This window comes from Choristoneura fumiferana, chromosome 24 (genome assembly GCF_025370935.1).
Source record: "Choristoneura fumiferana chromosome 24, NRCan_CFum_1, whole genome shotgun sequence".
Classification (NCBI taxonomy): domain Eukaryota; kingdom Metazoa; phylum Arthropoda; class Insecta; order Lepidoptera; family Tortricidae; genus Choristoneura; species Choristoneura fumiferana.
This window is the reverse complement of record NC_133495.1, coordinates 843494-861952: the sequence shown is the minus strand read 5'-3', so window position 1 is coordinate 861952 and position 18459 is coordinate 843494. Positions and strand designations below refer to the sequence as shown.

The 18459-nt window shown below is 38.2% G+C and overlaps 3 protein-coding genes across 8 annotated transcripts in view; 1 reads left to right on the top strand and 2 right to left on the bottom strand.

Annotated features, from left to right (window-relative positions):
* The window catches only part of LOC141441798 (uncharacterized), a 51650-nt gene extending 50392 nt beyond the window's left edge, over window positions 1–1258 (bottom strand). For both annotated transcript variants that reach the window (XM_074106665.1, XM_074106666.1), the window contains exon 1: window positions 991–1258. In XM_074106665.1, the coding sequence (XP_073962766.1) occupies window positions 991–1058 (68 nt within the window). In that variant the 5' untranslated portion in view covers window positions 1059–1258. The remainder of the gene's footprint in view (window positions 1–990) is intronic.
* Window positions 1259–1537: 279 nt separating this feature from the next.
* On the top strand, window positions 1538–10610 carry LOC141441796 (uncharacterized). 2 transcript variants are annotated; one of them, XM_074106661.1, is made up of 6 exons: window positions 1538–1691; window positions 2378–2816; window positions 5234–5400; window positions 7078–7234; window positions 8922–9053; window positions 10266–10610. In XM_074106661.1, exons 1-6 carry the CDS (start codon window positions 1547–1549, stop codon window positions 10594–10596), a joined length of 1371 nt encoding a protein of 456 aa, XP_073962762.1. In that variant the 5' UTR covers window positions 1538–1546; the 3' UTR covers window positions 10597–10610. The 2 variants fall into 2 exon arrangements, with proteins under 2 accessions (XP_073962762.1, XP_073962761.1); XM_074106660.1 differs by having other exon boundaries at window positions 5195–5400.
* A 196-nt stretch (window positions 10611–10806) lies between these two features.
* The window catches only part of LOC141441405 (MTOR-associated protein MEAK7), a 29701-nt gene continuing 22048 nt past the window's right edge, over window positions 10807–18459 (bottom strand). For all 4 annotated transcript variants that reach the window (XM_074106120.1, XM_074106123.1, XM_074106122.1 and 1 more), the window contains exon 10: window positions 10807–16305. In XM_074106120.1, coding sequence (XP_073962221.1) covers window positions 16195–16305 — 111 coding nt within the window. In that variant the 3' untranslated portion in view covers window positions 10807–16194. The remainder of the gene's footprint in view (window positions 16306–18459) is intronic.

Genomic DNA, 18459 nt, shown 5'->3' with positions numbered 1-18459 from the left:
GATGAAATTGTCGAACGCTCGGGCACTCGCTATCGCATTCACCATCTCTTTCGGCCCTCATCCCACACCGTGTGACAGATGATTGTGATTCCAGTGCGTAGGCCTAAGCTCTACGGCGTGGAAGTGGAAGGTAAGGGAAACGACCACACAATTTTTCCAAGAAAAACTTCATGAAGGCTCCTGATTCTCAACCCACGACTGCTCTGTCAAGAGTGGACTTGGAAGTAACTTTAAAAGTATTACTCGACAATTTTGAATACAATACATGTTTTTTTCTAGTAGGTAGAAAGGAATGCAAGGAACACCTTCGAGGTATTTTCATTTTTGGGCAATGTGGTCCAAAACTTGTCAATTTCATTTTTCTATTATTGGTTGTATGGTTTGGGTGAAAAAGTAATAGACAGACAGACCGACAGAGGTACTTTCGCATTTATTTATTTATTTATGTATTTGGGCACAAACGGTACAATAAAGCTTACATTATAATCAATTACATCTAACATTGACCAACAAAGTTGCCACAGGTTATTAGTTCCCAATAATAAAATATAAAACGAAAATTTATAATGAATTATAAACAATTAAATTGCTCACCCGCGACTTTACGATAGCTTGGATAGTCTATGCAACAAACATAATAATTTACAATCATTTATAATATAATAAGGATAGGTATGCATAGGTGGACTTTGTTAGTAAATAAGTTTTTTTTTATCAACATCCACTAGGGTAAATAAAATCATGTCAATATTATTGACAGTTTGTAAAAGTTTCCACTCGTTCGCAAATTTCTCTTCCAGATAACCTGTTAGGAGCGGCGCTGTCAACTTATTGATTTATTTACGATGTGACAACCGTCTCGGAGCGCTTATCTCGTACAACAATATAATAGTATTCCTATACACAAATAAAGCACGTCTGACGTTGTTTTCACGTCCATTCAACTAATGGCAGTATTGTCGAGCGGCCTTCGCGGCGCGCGGTACTTACTCTTCTGAATGCTGGGACTGATTGTCCTTGTCCTTGTGGGCTTGTCCCGAGCTGCAGGAATTGCCCATTCCGCTTCCTATCTCATTCCTGGGCGCCGTCACCTCATGCGTTCACGCTCACGTCGCAAACACTAGGCACAAACAATTTTATTACACTCGGCACGGGATGCGGCGTAAAATACTAGCGCACTTAACATCTCCCGGCGTCGCGATCGTTTCGGGCGGCAAATCTAAATTTAAACGCAGCGCGTACTGACGGCTCGAGTTCTCCGCGCCGAATAATCGATTCGCCCTCGCGACTCCCCGCGCGCCGCGCCCGCCGCTCGCGCGCGCGCTATCTAATTATCAACGCTTTTCATACGAAAGCTTTTCCGAACGAAGGAGTCCTATATGTCACACAGAAGCGAGCTCTGTAAACAAGATTAAAAAGAAACAGGCTGTCTGCGCCGCACTGGCCGCGACGGATTTGAATTTGGAATTCTCAAAATAAAATCGCATTTGTTTCGTTCTGTCGCATGTCCTTCTCAGCAAGTGCCCTACAAGTGTTACTGTTGTTTATGCACTTTGAAATAAGTTTTCATGTAATATCTGGGTTGTTTGATGGTAATTTGGTGATTTATATAATGCCTAGGTGTTTCTTGAGGTCTGTGCGGCCTCTAAATGATACTTTCATACACGAAGCGGGTAGTTTTTCCCCTGAAAGTAAGTCGAATTTTGTGTTCAGTATTTTCATGAAATTATTCTGTCAATTCAAAGAACATCAGTGTTTTTGATAAATAAGTCGCTTAAGTATTGTACGCTGATCTCGAACGTACCAAAAACATCTTCCACTTGAAATTCCCAAATATTATTTTGAAATTATTATTCCCACTTTATGTAAAGGTACTTTATATGGCATACGTGTATATCGTGAGGGCCTTTCGGCAAGTTTCAACACTATTTCGGCTAGTATTTCACAGCGAGACTGCCTCGACTTCTGGGCAATCAGGCCGTTCTAGTTCACTTCGTATTTATTGAAACCAGGACTAGGATACAATGTACCACTTATTTTAATTATTGAATCTTGATAATGCGGCTCTACCATTTTGGCTGTTATTTTTTTATCGGAAAAGTAGGAAAGAAAATATTATGGGAAAACTCTGTAATGAATGAGCGACAGGTAACTTCGAGCCGTTTTAGAGGTAAGAAATAAACGAAAGATAAACAATAAAGAAGCAGCTTAAGTTTATGATAACTTGTTTTTTATCGCATATCATCATCATCGGCTAGAAACTACACCATCAGTAAGTCCACGACTTTCGCAACTAGAAAGATGGTAAAGATTCTAAACGAGAAAATATACGAATTTTATTTGTTTATGTGTTTCTATTGAAGTAATTGTTTTTCAGCTGAAATAAAACCGGGACGCTTACCAAAAATAATGTCAAAAAGGCAAAAAAACGTTTTAAAGGCGAACGAAACGCTGTACCACGACAAAGTACCTATATGCACGCGTTTCTACCTCCAACTACTAAAGAAAAGTCAGTTTTTACAGCACTTCATCGACACAGAAACATACGAATACGCGTCTGAAAGCGAGAAGGGCTCGAATTTATCAGAATTATCAAGAAAGAACTGCAGAAAGCACGAAGAACGTACGACCTATAATTTACGTTCGAACGAAGCGCGAACTGAACGCAAAATGTTTGTTGAGAAAACTCGTGTTACGAAAAAAGTGAGCGATAACGAAACGCAACAAGTTTCAGAACAGAAAGTTCTCGCGAATAGGAAATTCAAAATGCCTTTGGCGCCACTCGTACAAGAGATACAAAGCCGCGAGTCTCTTAGGTAAGTCAAACTAGATTTTCAGTACGAAGTACATAGACGTCGAGTTTGTTATCGTAGCGTATATTCATTGCATTATATTTAGTCAGTAGCATGTTATGTGCATAGGTTGACATTACATTTTTAGATTTAGGTTGATGTTATCCACCTACGCAATGTATTAAAAAAACATAGTGAGTCGCAGCAACTCATGCTAACCGTTCAGGAACAAAGTTTTCGCGTTGAGATGTTTCATTTAGCTGAACATTTTCGCTGTGCAATTGTCGTACTTACCTAATTATAAAGACTGTACGTAACCTTAAATGTTATTTAGGTAGAGTCAACATTAAATTAGCGAAACACAGTTCTCAGATTTAATAAAATCCGCGCTAAAGCGCTCACAAGTAGAGTCGTGTATTTTTCTCCTATTCATATGGCCTTGTCATTCTTCTGACTCTCCATCATATAGCCATTTCGTTACTCTATATTATTTAGTTAAAATTTAAAGTCAAAAATTAAATTTTAAATTCTCAGGGATAAGACTAAAGTATATAGATAGTCCACCCTCAAAAGCTCCCACGTAGCAAATTTCGTTGAAATCGATGCAGCCGTTAATAACCTAGGTACAGTCACCAGCATCAATATCTGACACAACAAGCGTGCATAAATATCTGATACGACTCTATTTCTAGGGCCAGAAGGACGTGTCAGATATTTTTGCACGCTCCGCTGTGGCAGATATTAATGCTGGTGACTGTACAACACATGGTGAAAGATATATTAAGTTTTGATTTTTAAAGTTCGTGCTGTTCTGTTTTTGTTGTTTTAATTTTATTCTAGATACAAAGTAAAGGTATGAGTGGACAAGGGAGTGTCGTTGGCATAGAGGTACATTTTTATTTCCACATTTGACAGCTGTTTTGTTTCCATCTGATAAGTATGCCTGTATGAAAGCAAAAATGTAAGAAAGAAAGAAAATACATTTCTTAACAACAAAAGACACAACAATATTGTTTAGGCAAATAGACAAGATGAACAATAAAATTGCGGTTGCGAATCGAATACTGGCTCTATAATGTTCAAGCGGTAAAGCACCCAGCGCGGATTTTTAAGATTAGGTATATGTCATTTTATTCTATGTACTAGTTGTTGCCCCCGGCTTCGCCCCCGTTGAATTTTTTCTGTATTTTCTTCCATAAAAACCATTTCCTGACAATAACAGACAACAAAAAAAGAATTAGCAAAATCGGACCAGTCGTTCCCGAGTTTTGCGCTTAGCATTTTACGACTCATTTTTATTTAATACATATATTAATAATTAATAATAGAAGATGTATTTTCAATAACAGTCAAATGTGATGATGATCACATTGCAACTAGTACAGATTAAGTGAATAACGTTTTTCCATTATATTTTTTCGGATAAGTTCGAATTTATCTGCATTCTCAATTAGATTCAGTAAATTTCAGTAAGTTTTCCGACAAAATACGATGACAAAACATAATTCACTAAGTACATCTAATACATATTTATTTATCCAATGATAGGAATAGGTACATCGCAAACGCGACCATCTTGTTTATCTTTCTCTTGAGTGGCACACTGCCATGATTGCATGGCATGACGTTTAAATGGGATAATTAATTGAATAATTGATGCCTCACTGACAGTCGTGTTTGTATCAATCTTTCCTAATTACACTAATTCGGTAGAACTGTAGACGTAGTAGGCCTGAGACATAAAAAGTGTGTGTTTGTATGTTTGTCCGTCTTTGACGTTTAAACGGAGCGACGGATCGACGTGATTTTTGGCATAGAGATAGTTTATGGGCTAGAGAGTGACATAGGTAGGCTACTTTTTAAGCCAGAAAAACACAGTTCCTGAGGGAACAGCGCGCGATAATCGAATTACACGCGGGTGAAGCCGCGGGCAAAAGCTAGTGTAACCATAAAGATGTCTTTTCGAATGCTAAATCTTCGCTGTTTACGCCCAGGCGCCAATTCTAAGGAGACACCAAATTCCACTTCGTAATACCACCTAGCCCTACATAGCGAGCTATGGAAAGAGTTTCGGGGTTTCTCTACCTACGGGATCGAATCAGAAATGATTACTTAAAGTCTCTACCCTCTAGGTACACCGTATCATACCATGACCGTAATAGGAATGTACCTAATACGCACATTAGTACATAACACGCGCCGGCGACGGTTGGCTAGGAAACGTGTTAGTGGGCATATTTATATACTTTTCAATACAAAGAATATATTTTTATACGTTGTAACGGGTAGAGACATTTAATGATACCTTTTATCATTTTAATGTACCTAATCATTTATTTCATACCGCTCAGACTCAGCTCAGACTCAGCAGTGTTTCAAGATCATCTTCACTCTCATTTTAGTTGTCGCTTGAAACCCAAACTGCCCTTCATTTTTCGAAGGAGCCTGAACAAGGGCGGCACGGAGATCGACAAGATCGCCGAGAAACTAAAGAGCCTCATGAAGTACAGTGCTGACCGCAAGTTGGAGTACGAGCTACTGTCCTGCACGGAGTCCTTCCAGAGAGACCCTTTCTTCGGCAGAGAGAATGAGGTCTTTAAAGAAAAAGGTAACGACGTAATGATAAAGTTTTGATAATGCCTGCTAGCTGCCCGTTTAGCGAAAATAACGTTAAAGATATTTTGTTTGGCTATATTTTTCCCGTAGAATATTATTTTAATTTTAGTTTTTAATGCCCGCCGCAAAAAGGGGTGTTATAAGTTTGACGCCAATGCCTGTCTGTCGATAGGCCAATTTCGATGTGTTTTTTTTACGTGAAAACGAGTTTCCTTGTGGTGGTTCTTAGCAATATTTAATTAAAATCCGTGCATCCGTTTTCGAGATATTAAACTTGGAAATGATAATATCGAAGGTTTTTCAACTGTTTTAAGTTAGGTTGTTTAATTTGACGTAGAATAACGTATTTTTTTTCGTATAGAAACCATGCTTGTTTAGCGTCGTGGTACCGCTGGCGGATCTGACGCAAAATATGACACAGTATGATTCCCGGTGTATCATTGTGTATGGGCGATCATAATCTTACATAGTCACAAGGTCCGATGGCTTGTTTTGGTCGTTTGTTCTGCATAGGTGGATATTATGATATGAAATGGTGGAAGAATGATATCAACCACCTACGCCAATAATATGTTGCACTTTACACATTCAGAAGACCACCAGAAATGTGCGAGGATGTGTTGCCAGGAATGTGTTTTTATGAGCCAATAGAAACGCTTAATTTTTACCTATACTCGCTCCGCTCAGATGTTTCCACTAGCGCTGTGCTGAGCGAGGATAGGTCAATGATGCGTTTCTATTGCTTCACGATAAACGCATTCTTCGCAACAGCTGGGTTACTACGAAACTCGAAAATCGAAGTTCGTATCGTACCGTCCCGCTGACGCTTATATTATTTAATAGGAGACTGAGAGGGACGGAACGATACGAACTTCGAGTTTCGAGTTTCGTAGTAGCCCTGCAGTGGCGGAGGGGGCGGTCCACCCAGGGTGCCAAGCATCAAGGGGTGATAACGACAATTCAATCGGTACATCCAAAGACGGCATACAAAATCACCCTCTTTAAAGACATATTAATGTATAACTACAGTGCTTTCATTCTAGCATGGTGCGAGTGACACTTGATGCACGTTTCGTTTTACTCAAAAAAAGTTGCTGCGGTCTAAATATATGGTAGTATATTTCAGTTGTAGCTTGAATATGACGGGCGTAAAATTTTTGAGCATAAAGAACTATGTTATACGAAATTAATTTAAGCTATCAGATTTTTATAATCAATTAATTAAATTCAAAGCACAATTAAGTGAAGAAACGTAATATGCGTGTAACGTAACGTTTAGTGATCTAAATTATTGCAAACTCCGTTTAGCTTTACATAAGTGTCAAATAATATTCCAACCTAGAATTTCACTAATATTCTCATCAAAATTAGCGTAATAATCGGATTAATGATGACATTGATAATGATTAATATTGTAAATTATTAGTTTTATTGACTCAAGTTTCGACACTTTGACTCTCTAGTCTTGTGATATTGACAGCTGTCACCCGTACCATGCTACAATGAAAGTACTGTACCTACTCTTGTATCTAGCTACTTACATACAAAACCGCCCGGGCTGCCAATCTACCCAACGCCGCCACCTCGCAGCATCCTCGCCCGTCTCTTACGGAAACGCTGGCTATACCCAGCTTTATGCAATTGGGTCTGTAGTTGGTCTGTCACGCAGCGGCGCCGGAGCGTCGCGCGCGCGGCGGGCACGCGTGCGGCTACTGCGGCAAGCGGTTCGACCGGCCGTGGGTGCTCAAGGGGCATCTGCGCCTGCACACCGGCGAGCGGCCCTTCCCCTGCCCCCACGCCAACTGCCCGCGCACCTTCGCCGACCGGTCAGTTACTCTTGCATATTTTTAAATTTTTCGACAATGTACAATTTGGCAAACAGAGCCAATATCGTCTTTACCATAAGGGCACACAGGGCTCGTGCCCAGGGCCCCCAGCCCAAGGGCCTCCCAATAGGCCGATATTCTAAAAACACACTAAAAAACCGGCCAAGAGCGTGTCGGACACGCCCAAAATAGGGTTCCGTAGCCATTACGAAAAAATTAAGTAATATTTTTCTAAGGATTTCGTATTTTATACGGAATCTTCCATAGTTTAGGTATATTTTATACCTTAGGCTGCTATTTACTCATAAACTACTAATAACTCTCAAACTTAACCGTTATAGTTTTCCTTGAAAGTTTGATATACTTACTACCATCCCGAATTTTTCAAATTTTTCCACCCACCGGTTTAGATTTTAGAGGGGGGGACGCTCGATTTTAATGAAAATTTTCACTTTATAGTTGAATATTTCGCAAACAAATCACTAGCTGAATCGAAAAATCGTCTTAGCAAACCCCTAATGGTTTTAAAAGACCTATCCAACAATACCCCACACCATAGGGTTGGATGAGAAAAAAAAAACACCCCCACTTTACGTCTATGGGAGGTACTTGAATTTTTTTTTTAATATTTTTTTGTACTCATTTTGTCGGCATAGTTTACATATATATCCGTGCAAAATAGCAGCTTTCTAGCATTGATAGTCCCTGAGAGCAAAGCCGCGGACGGACGGAGAGACAGACAGACAGACAGACATGGCGAAACTATAAGGGTTCCGTTTTTGCCATTTTGGCTCCGGAACCCTAAAAAAGGGAATAAAATATAATACTCACTTTCTTTGCCAAAATGGCACAAGTTCTTGTGTGCCCCAGGGCCCCAGCATGGCCTAAGACCACCCTGGACATAGCAGTTAAATTGGACCATCGAATTCTCAAGGGCTTTCCATGGTAGCGCAAATAAATTCTTGGGTCCAATTATCTAGTTTTCGTCTGTTGAGTTTTTTTTAGTAGGGCTGCGTCGCGCTGTGCATCGGGAAGTTCTGTTTCACATGCCAATTAGGATTCTCATAATATCAGCGTTGAGTCACCTTCCTACTTACCTATTCACTATCTTTATGAAATAATTTTCTTTTCCAAATGCTTATTTCGGTACAAACTGAAAGTTATGACTTTTCTACTTGTTGTTTCTATTCAGTGGCAAGTAAGCGGTGAGGTAGAGGCAGCTTAGACCACTGGCCGCAATAGTGACTAAGTGCTTCGCAACTCATTCCTCGCACTCATACTTCTCTTGTTTTGCATCCTCCGCTGAGCTGTTTCGTTCATTCCATTCGACACCACCAAAACGACACCAGTCACCACCGGTGGTGTCGTTTGGGATCACTGTTCCGTTCGAGACTAACCCTAGTTATGTCCAAGCTACTTTATACTGTGATATCGCTTTTCCGTTCAAAACCTGTAGAAGTCATGCCTACATCACAGGGACATCACTAATAGTCGGTGGTATCGAACGAAACAGTTCCAAACGACACCACCGGTGGTGTCGAATGGAATGAACGAGCTGTTTCCACTAGAGCTGCGCTGAGCGAGGATAGGTAAATAAAGCGTTCCTATTGCTCTATGACAAACACATTCGCAATGCATCCTCGCATGTCTCTGGTGGAGACGCAGCCTGAACTGTGTGTTGTTCCAGTTCGAACCTGCGCGCGCACCAGCGCACGCGCGGGCACCACTCGTGGCAGTGGCGGTGCGCGGAGTGCGGCAAGGCCTTCAGCCAAGCGCGGTATCTGGAGCGCCACCGCGCGGCCGCCTGCCGCAAGTACAAGTCAGTAACTGGCTCTATACAGGGTGGCTCATTTAGATCGGTCAGTATGGAAAAGTCTCAAACTATAAGACATACCTACAAAGATTTGTTCTTAGGTCCATTGATTTTATAATAAGTAAAACTGCATACATACCTATATTAAAAAAAAGAAACTTGAATTGTGCTCGGGAATCGAATCCGGACGTTTTGAAAAATAATACTTACATTATTAAAGAATATGAAACAATGCATTTAATTCATTCTAGATATCGTGTTTCATGGTAACATTCATTGCTTACGTATGAGTTATGACCTACACTATCGATATCCAAATAAAAATAATGTAAGTTTTTTTTTTCAAAACGACCTAGTTCGATTCCCGTACTGTGAACAAATTCTTTTTTAATGTTCGAATGCAGTTTTTCTTGTTACTAAAATCGATGACATGTTCTTAAGAACAGATCTTCGTGTCTTAAGTTTCAGACTTTCCCATACTGACCGATCTAAATGAGCCACCTTGTATATAAAAAGGTCCAGGGAGTTGGGGACGTGCACTACGTGCAGCCGGGTTTTTTTTAACCAGTGAGAATCCGGCACTCTCTGGGCCCCCCCTTCCCAGTCCATAATGGATATTTCGCGACTGCACGCTCCTATAAAGCACCTCATATAAATTTTGAAACCTAAAATTAAGTAAATAAAACCAAGGACTTACTTAGCGTCTTTAGCCCTTAAAGCGATTCATCTCAAAATTCGCATAACTGAATAGGTACCCATAATGTTAATGCACATAATGTAAATTGCCATAACGAGTGGGCTCAAATTTAAATAGCATAACGTTTATTTGCGTAAGTATTAGAAAGTATTAATTATATCTGAGAAGTTAACTGCTATGTGACAATATATAATCGGGCTGTCATAACCTAACACAGTCAGTTAGCCCGGACCCATCTGATTCGCTCACTTGAAAAAATGATGCGAATTAATTTTGTCAGTTGATGTTATGTAAAATGCAGGCACCCTCGGCCTTATTTCGTCTCAATCTGTATTCGTCACTCATTCTTTATTCGTCTTGTACAAACATTATTCGACATAATATTTTTATTTTCCAGTTGCAACAAATCTACAAGCCATCAGCTTAGACTTATTTTACAGGCGTCAGTAAACCTCCTAAATTCCAGTAACTCATCATCCCCTACCTCTGCCATTCCTCATCCTGAAATTCCTCGTCCCCAGATTGCACCAAAAGAACTCCACAAAGAACGCGGACGCTTTCAAATCAGCGGATCCCCCTATCCCTCTATATGGAAGCGTATTTCGTCACAATCCCAGCGAACCCAAATCTAACCTATCAAAACCCATAGACCCATGTGATAAGACCCAGTGTGTACCAGACCCTTGTGGTAAGACTGACCTATGCGATAAGGTTGATTGTGGTAAAACACTGCTGAATGAAGCAATTGATTATAAGACTACGGACCAATGCTGTCAGGTCATGGGCCTATGTGGTAATACTCAAGAGCTTTGTGACGAACCCATGGACCTGTCTATTGGAAAGCGAAAATAATGTGTAAGTTAAATTGTAACATAAATAAAGCTGTGATATTATTATAATTGACTGATTTTCATTTATATTCTGGGAGGTATTTAAATTCATGTTGGAAACATCATTCGAAATTTGAGAAATAGTCTTGTATTTGAAATGTGAGACGACCAGGAATATTACCGCGCTAGTTCGCAACTCACGGTGACTTGGGTAAGGTGAGAGACAATGAAAAAAAGTTTTGAATACTCTTTATTATTACAATAAATTAAATAAATACATTTTGTACAACTTATGACCGCATTTATATATTAAAAAATAGGTAATCTACGTACTAGCATGTTCACGTTCCAACGCGTTCTTGAGACTGATATTTTCTTTCGAAGGCATTTGGCATTTTCTTGACACAGATAATAAAAATATTGAAGAAATTAAAAATGCTTAGTGTAAATTACTAGTAGCGGTGTACGGGCTTACGTTAAAATATAAATAATTTAATTGGTTGAAAAGTAACCGCATCGTTAAAAATACCGTATGCGAGTCAGTAACGTTATCAAGCTCTGCCCTATTTTTGACTGCGTTGTTAGGTGCTTCCTACTTTGATACCCACGCCAGAATCTAAGACTTTTCTGTTCCTCCAAAACATGCCTGTTGATAAATATGAGCGTTTTTTTCATAAAAATTCAAATTAAATTAATTCAATTGAAATCTGTAAGTATCCCTTTCAATAAAAACAGAAATTTCCGAATCAGTAAACAAAAAGAGTTTTGCAGTATTGAGGATCACCTCCTTTTCCTAAAGTCGGTAATAAACTTTTTGTCAGTCCGGAAAATTTCACTCTACGCTTCTAAGTAGGCACAAACTTAATTATTTATTGTTATGTAACACCAAAGAGGGTGAAATTCTTTGTGAGAGGAACGTGATATTGTGTCGAAGATGTGCGATTATTTAAAATCCGTAAATACGCTATGATAAATATCTATTCCATTGGCACTTGACATGGTGGTATAGTCTGGGTAAGAAAAGGTTCGTCACTTTTGGACCTTAACGTAATTGAAATAGAGTTGAAAAGTGACGAACCTTTTCTTACCCCGACTATACATACAAATGTAATTTAACTAGTTGAACTATGTGACTAGCGAGTAGCGATTCAGTTAAAGGTTAATGCTACTTAAAATCTGGGATAACGTTAAAATAACATCGTTATAATTGTAAGTTCCTCGGCAATTCACATCACTTTTTATAAAATTTCACTTTTTTGTGACTAGTATTGGCAGTAACCTATACCTACTAAAGAAGAAAAAGCTAGATGTTTCATAAAACAGACAAATCCTCGGAAACAATTCTTGAATAACAGTTTTTCCGAGGATATAACATAATTTTTGCTATGGACAACGACTTCTTTATAGAAAGTGGAAAAAAAAACAATTTGACACTTTTCAAAATAAATATTCTTACTTGAAACTTCAAAATAGTGTGCTATATTTCTGAGATTGCCACTTCACTTTCAATGCTTGTTTTTTACATTGTATTTCCAAACATTAGTACCTTTTTAAAAAGCGGTATTCACAATAATTCAAGGCACCTACATTAGCACAAGCAGCTTTTTATTGCCTTTACACATAATAAATTGACATTTACACACGACTAGCTTTCGCCCGCAGGGGCACTCGCGCCTACAGGGACTACTTACACTATCTATCCGATTGCAAAAAAACGAAAAATCGCGACTCTACAACTTCAGTCTACTGACCGAAATGAAAAGGTAATTAAAAAAAAAAAATTTTTATGCAATAAAGACTCGAGTAGGTACTAATAATTATTAATTATTAATTAAGAATACAGTAATTTAACATCACATTGAAAAACCGGTCAAGTGTGACTCGGACTCGCGCACGAAGCGTTCTGTACCATTATTTATACAATATTAGACTTTAGCAAAAAACGGCAAAAAATCATATTTGTTGTATGGGAGCCCCCCTTTAATATAAATTTTATTATTTATTTTTAAAGAGTTACACAACTAAATATTCCGTATTCGTTTCAATCTTCTACCTGTTGCCATTATTAATATAAAGCAAATAAGGGCAAAAAAATCACGTTTGTTGTATGGGAGCCCCTCTTAATTAAGTATTTTATTCTGTTTTTAGTATTTATTGTTATAGCAGCCACAGTTATACGTAATCTTTGAAAATTTCAACTGTCTAACTATCACCGTTCATGAGATACAGCCTGGTGACAGACGGACGGACGGACAGCGAAGTCTTAGTAATAGGCTCCCGTTTTTACCCTTTGGGTACGGAACCCTAAAAGTATCTTTATGCGAATATCCAGCCGATCGGTACAGGCGGAATAAACAAACAGACAAACCTCAATCACGTTTTACTAATAATGTTTAAGGAAAGATAAGACTGAAAGCTTAAATATAGATATAATAATATTCTTATACGCGAAATCGCCGACTTATTTACAATAAGTACAGTACACTAGAAGATGCAACAAATAAATTACCATGGTGCCAAAGTCAAAAAAGATTATTATAGCTTCGGTTTTTGTAGCAAAAAGAAATGGGGTAAACAATCTTAAAATGAAGTCTTACTGAAAACATTTTTGTAAAAACCAAGTAACCGCAAATAACAACAATACATTTCAATTTTTAACCATCGCTTTTTCATCTTCTCGCTACTATACATATGCGACACCGTGTTTACGAAACATAAAAAAAATCTTCTCAATAAGAAGCTTCAGCATGCTGCAGATAAATGAACCAACAAAATAATCTATTCAGATGTAAAGAAAAACAAATAAAAAAACAACTTTTCGTTCCTCTTTCATAGAGCCTTTAACTTGAGAATTATACACTGCTATGCTAAAATGCGCAAAGTAATGGAATCTTATATTTTTATGTATTTTTCTTCGCCAGAGTCATGTTATATGTAAATAAATAAAAAACTTACGATTTTGAAACGCATGGAAAATGGTTTCAAACTGTTACTATTATACAAAAATATATATTTTCACCTTTTCACCGGAGCTTCGATAAAAATAATGTTTTTAAGCAACAGAGCCGAATAAAAATATATAAAGTGTACAGTGATTTAAGGGAAGAATTATTTCACAAATAATATATAGGACATGGACGCTAAGTACAATAGAGCAATAGAAATAAATTAAAAAAAAAGATTAACCAATTATTACTATAATTTACCTACCACCTTCTTTGTTAATCAAATCTCAAATTTATACAGATCAAAAACGCGACTTAAAAAATTAACTAATCCTCACGATTGAAATTCTAGAGATCATTTTGCAAAAGTTTGACGACAGAAAAAATCATAACATCCATTTTACAACTGTCATCTGATGACAACTGTCAAAATTAACTCAATAATAATTCAACTATAGCACTTTTATAAAGTACTCAGGTACTTTACATATGAGATTATTATAGGAAGCATACACTATAAAATTGCATATTATAAAATTGTGCGTACAAATTGATACAAAATGGGACCAGCCACTTACATACAATTTAAAAAAAGTAACACAATTTCAAGCGATTATCAAAACATGAATACGGAAAACTTTTCGATATCTCTATGACCTAATGATTTATAGATCTAGTTAACTGAACAATGTCTTTCCATCGTATTTTGTTCGTATATATCTTGCTGTCTCAAGCTTCAGTAAACTGCAGTAAGCTAGCAAAAGCAATACAAAATACGAGCTTTTCCGATAAAATGCGATGGCAAAACATTATTCACTACGTCTGTACATAAATAGTTTATCAAAACAAGGTACCTACCAATTTGATCCTTGGGCCACGATGGAACCTTGTCATAGTAAATAATTATATTTGTTTGACCCAAATGACGAAATTGGTTGATTGTATACTGATTTGATATTCAAAACCAAATATTTGTACAGATTTTTAAAGCTGCTGTGTTTTTGCTATAGTAAAAAGTACACATAAAGTATCAAATTGTTTTATTCTGATTTAACCATCCCAGCCTATAAACGTCCCACTGCTGGGCACAGGCCTCCTCTCAGAACAAGAGGGCTTGGGCCATAGTTCCCACGCGGGCCCAGTGCGAATTGGGAACTTCACACGCAACATTGAATTGCTTCGCAGGTTTGTGCAGGTTTCCTCACGATGTTTTCCTTCACCGCAAAGCTCGTGGTAAATATCAAATGTAATTCCGCACATGAATTTCGAAAAACCACCTCTGATTTAACCAACAAAAAAAAATAAACATACATATGTCCGGCGCTAGTGTATTTTTTTGTTCGATATATATATTATATTGTTTACACGTACATTTTATTCACATTTGAAATCGGATAATGTTGCTATTAAAAGAAAAACTTGTTGTTAAAATTTTTGGTCTCGAATTTCAAATCTTTGTTTTAAGTATTTTTTTGACACACTTAAGATTTTACAGTATTTTTAAAGCAAAGCCCGTCGTTGATTGGGTGTTATAATAACTTCAACGCAACTCTACTTTTCAGAATGGGAATCATCAATGAAATTGGCACATTGTGTCACTCGTATTGGCAATCTGACAAAATAACACAAAAACTTTATCCTACTAATAAGAAAAATGTAATTGAATCTTTATTATGAAATAACCTGTAAAAATATAGTAAATTATAATAATCAGCGAAAAATATTGTCAACCCTAGTAAGCTGACATGTTAAACAACCGAAGTCAGCATAGATTATTATAACAGAGGGATATACCTATTTTAGACTCTTTGTCGTTCCGCTGATATTAGATAAAAAATTACATAAAACATTCTGTGTACTTTTTAATTTTGCTGAAATAATGAAAAACAAATATATAAAAAAAGAGTTTTAAAATACAATATAAAATTTGCGGTATACAGTGATACTATGGTTTTCAAATACTGTAAATGGACTCTTTATAAGCGACCATTTCCACTTTCGGCTTTACGGATATTTTTGTAACACCCCGTATATTTAACAAAATTCCACCAATTACTCCCTAAATTTCAGAATCTCAGTGTATAACGCCGAACCAGCGAAGGGCTAAGCTATTTATTTATTTACGACACTAAGCAATAAGTATATACACTAAGTAACACTATAAAGGCGCGGCTACATGCAAGTCGCTCGACCCTCGTTTCCAACGTCAAATCTGGTCACGTGACATATGATAGCGATAAAGATGTAAATGTTGAGCTTTATCGCTGGAAAAAAAACCTCATCGATTTCGGCAAAAACACTGTTTTTTTTTTCATTCACTCCAATTTCTTTTATTTGTACCACTGCCACGACTGCTGCTAAATGAGATTAAGAAATCAGCTTCCAAGGCCAAGGTCATTCCTGTAAGCAGCCATCTTGACACTGCTGCGCGACGCGGCGACTTGACGCTACTTTTTTGAGTCGCGGGAAATTCAAAATCACATTCAGAATGGGGTCACGTCACCGGATTTATCGCTGCAAACGAGCGACGAGCGACTGCGTGTGGCCGCACCTTAATGAACGCGAGTGTCATGCGTGTATACACTGTGTACCGTATAAGTGTCGTAGTCTATGAGTCTTTACATACAGAGACGTTGTCAAAGGTACACAACTTACTGTCTACGCGGCGAGTTGTATTATAAGGGCGGAGGTTCGCGGATGCCCTCGCTGTGCCGCGTGCGACCGGCCATGTCTAAGATAGCCTTTGCCTCTGGGTTCACGTCCAATACGCTCACGTCGCGTTCATCCTGAAAAATAGAAGTAATAATTAGAAAAAATATTCAAACAGAGACAGTTCATTAAAATGGGTAAATGAAAATCATCTCTTTTAACCCTCGATGGGAAAAAGGAGTGTTCTAAGTTTACCCGCTATGTGTGTGCTTGTCTGTAGCATCAAAGCTAGTTTAATCGTGGTGGTTCTTTAGCTAAGTTTTATTAATATCGTTTGAGCCGTTTTTTAAGATATTGGACTTTGAAATGACAAATTTGGGAGGTTTCAAGTTTTCTAATTTTGTTCAACTTTTTGCAGAGCAAGCCACTCTTTGTTAAAATACCTCTAATGCCTCTGTTCTACATATAAAAGAAATGTCTAACTAAACTTATAGAGTTGTATTGTTACTAAAACAATACAACTCTTACACAGTCCCAGTCTTATTTACAACAGTTACTCTAATCTAATAGATCAAAATTATTCTGATACTACTACTATATTTGTGTCTCCGTCGCGTCGCTAACGCTAAAATGATAGAGTGCGTCTGTTTCGCTCTAGCGAACATCCGAACACGAATAACAAGGTCAGACTACAATTACAAAAATACTGTGTTAGGTTACAAATACAGTTAACTGTCGCCGACGTGAACTAACAGCAAAATGAAGAAAATGCTTGAAAATTGAAAAACACAAAGTGCATCAGTTGAGGAAATAGCCCAAAACTTAGTTTGGTTAGTAGCTTGTTCCTACTCGGTCTGTAAAGTGAGCGATTCGATCTAGTTCATTCAATTTACTGTAATAGTTCAGTCCTTTAGTTCAGGTATCACTCGCGACATTAGGAATCGTTACGGTCTATGCAAGAAAAGGTAGGAAATGAACTGAAGTAGAGATGACAACTTGTCTTGTTCCCTTCATTTGCACTTAGGTTTTGTTGTGCTAGAACTAGAAGCTTCGGTAGTTGTCCTGTTCGCACCGCATCGTCGGTCGGACCCCGTCAGTGGCTTTTCATCGTACAGTCACCAGCACCAATATCTGACGCAACAAGCGTGCATAAATATCTGATACGACTCTATTTCTAGGGCCGGAAGGATGTGTCAGATATTTTTGCACGGTCCGCTGTGGCAGATATTAATGCTGGTGACTGTACAAGCAGTTTTCAATTTACAGATCTTAGTGAACTAAAGAACGATGAACTATTGGGATCGCGCAAAATGAACTTAGTTCCTTTCGGTCAGTTTAGCGAATACATTCCTAACAATTCTTACTTACGGAACTAAATACTCAAGCTACGATAAATAACTAGCGCATCGAAAGTACCAGGATAGCATAGCCGCGAGGAGTTACGCCCGCAGGCCGTCGCTGATAGTGGGCTTGCCGGTGAGTGCGAGGAACTTCTGGTCGGACTTGTGCGTATCCAGCACACTGCCCACCGACGTGTTCTGGGTAGGATCAGGATACCAGGATAGCAGAAGTGATTGGATACGTAAGGAATGGGTAAAGGGTCCATATCGGGTCGCATAATTGTTGAGTCATAATGTATTGTTCGTCATGGGGAAGCCATGTCCAATAGTGGACGTCTTGACGTGGAGATGATTGTTTGTCTTATCTCTTTTCTTATCTGAATTCATTTCCTGTTCAGAGCAGTTATAAGACAAACCTAACCTAACCTATAGAGTTCTTCTGCATGATCATTTAAGAAGTTCTGAAAAATGTACAGTTTCGGCGGAAAAAAAAAGATAAATACACTATGACTATCAAAAATAATGCCACTAGATACGTATCCAGGTAGACAATGGGAGGGTAATGAGAAGGCCTTTAAAAATATGAAGTGGGATCGTTTTGAGTGGTAAGTGGTGGTACCATTATGGTGCTTTTACTCGCTTGCCAAGGCTTGGCAAGTGTTCAAACCCCTGCGTTATCCTACACTACTCTTTATCGGCGGCTCCGCACGTGTGGTCTAGCAGTTGAGTTGAAATTCCGGGGAGTCCGCAAAAACTCCTTTAGGCTTAGGTTTGGCAAGAAAAATCAACCAAGTAGGCAGTTTACTGTGAACCACACAATCTTTCTTGGTATCTTTGATCATAATTAGCTAGGAGTAACTCACCAAGCCGGTGACATAGGTGTTGACTTCCAAGTTCTCTAACATCATCCTAAACTCGGCTAACGTGAATCAAAAGTACCAGGCGAGCATA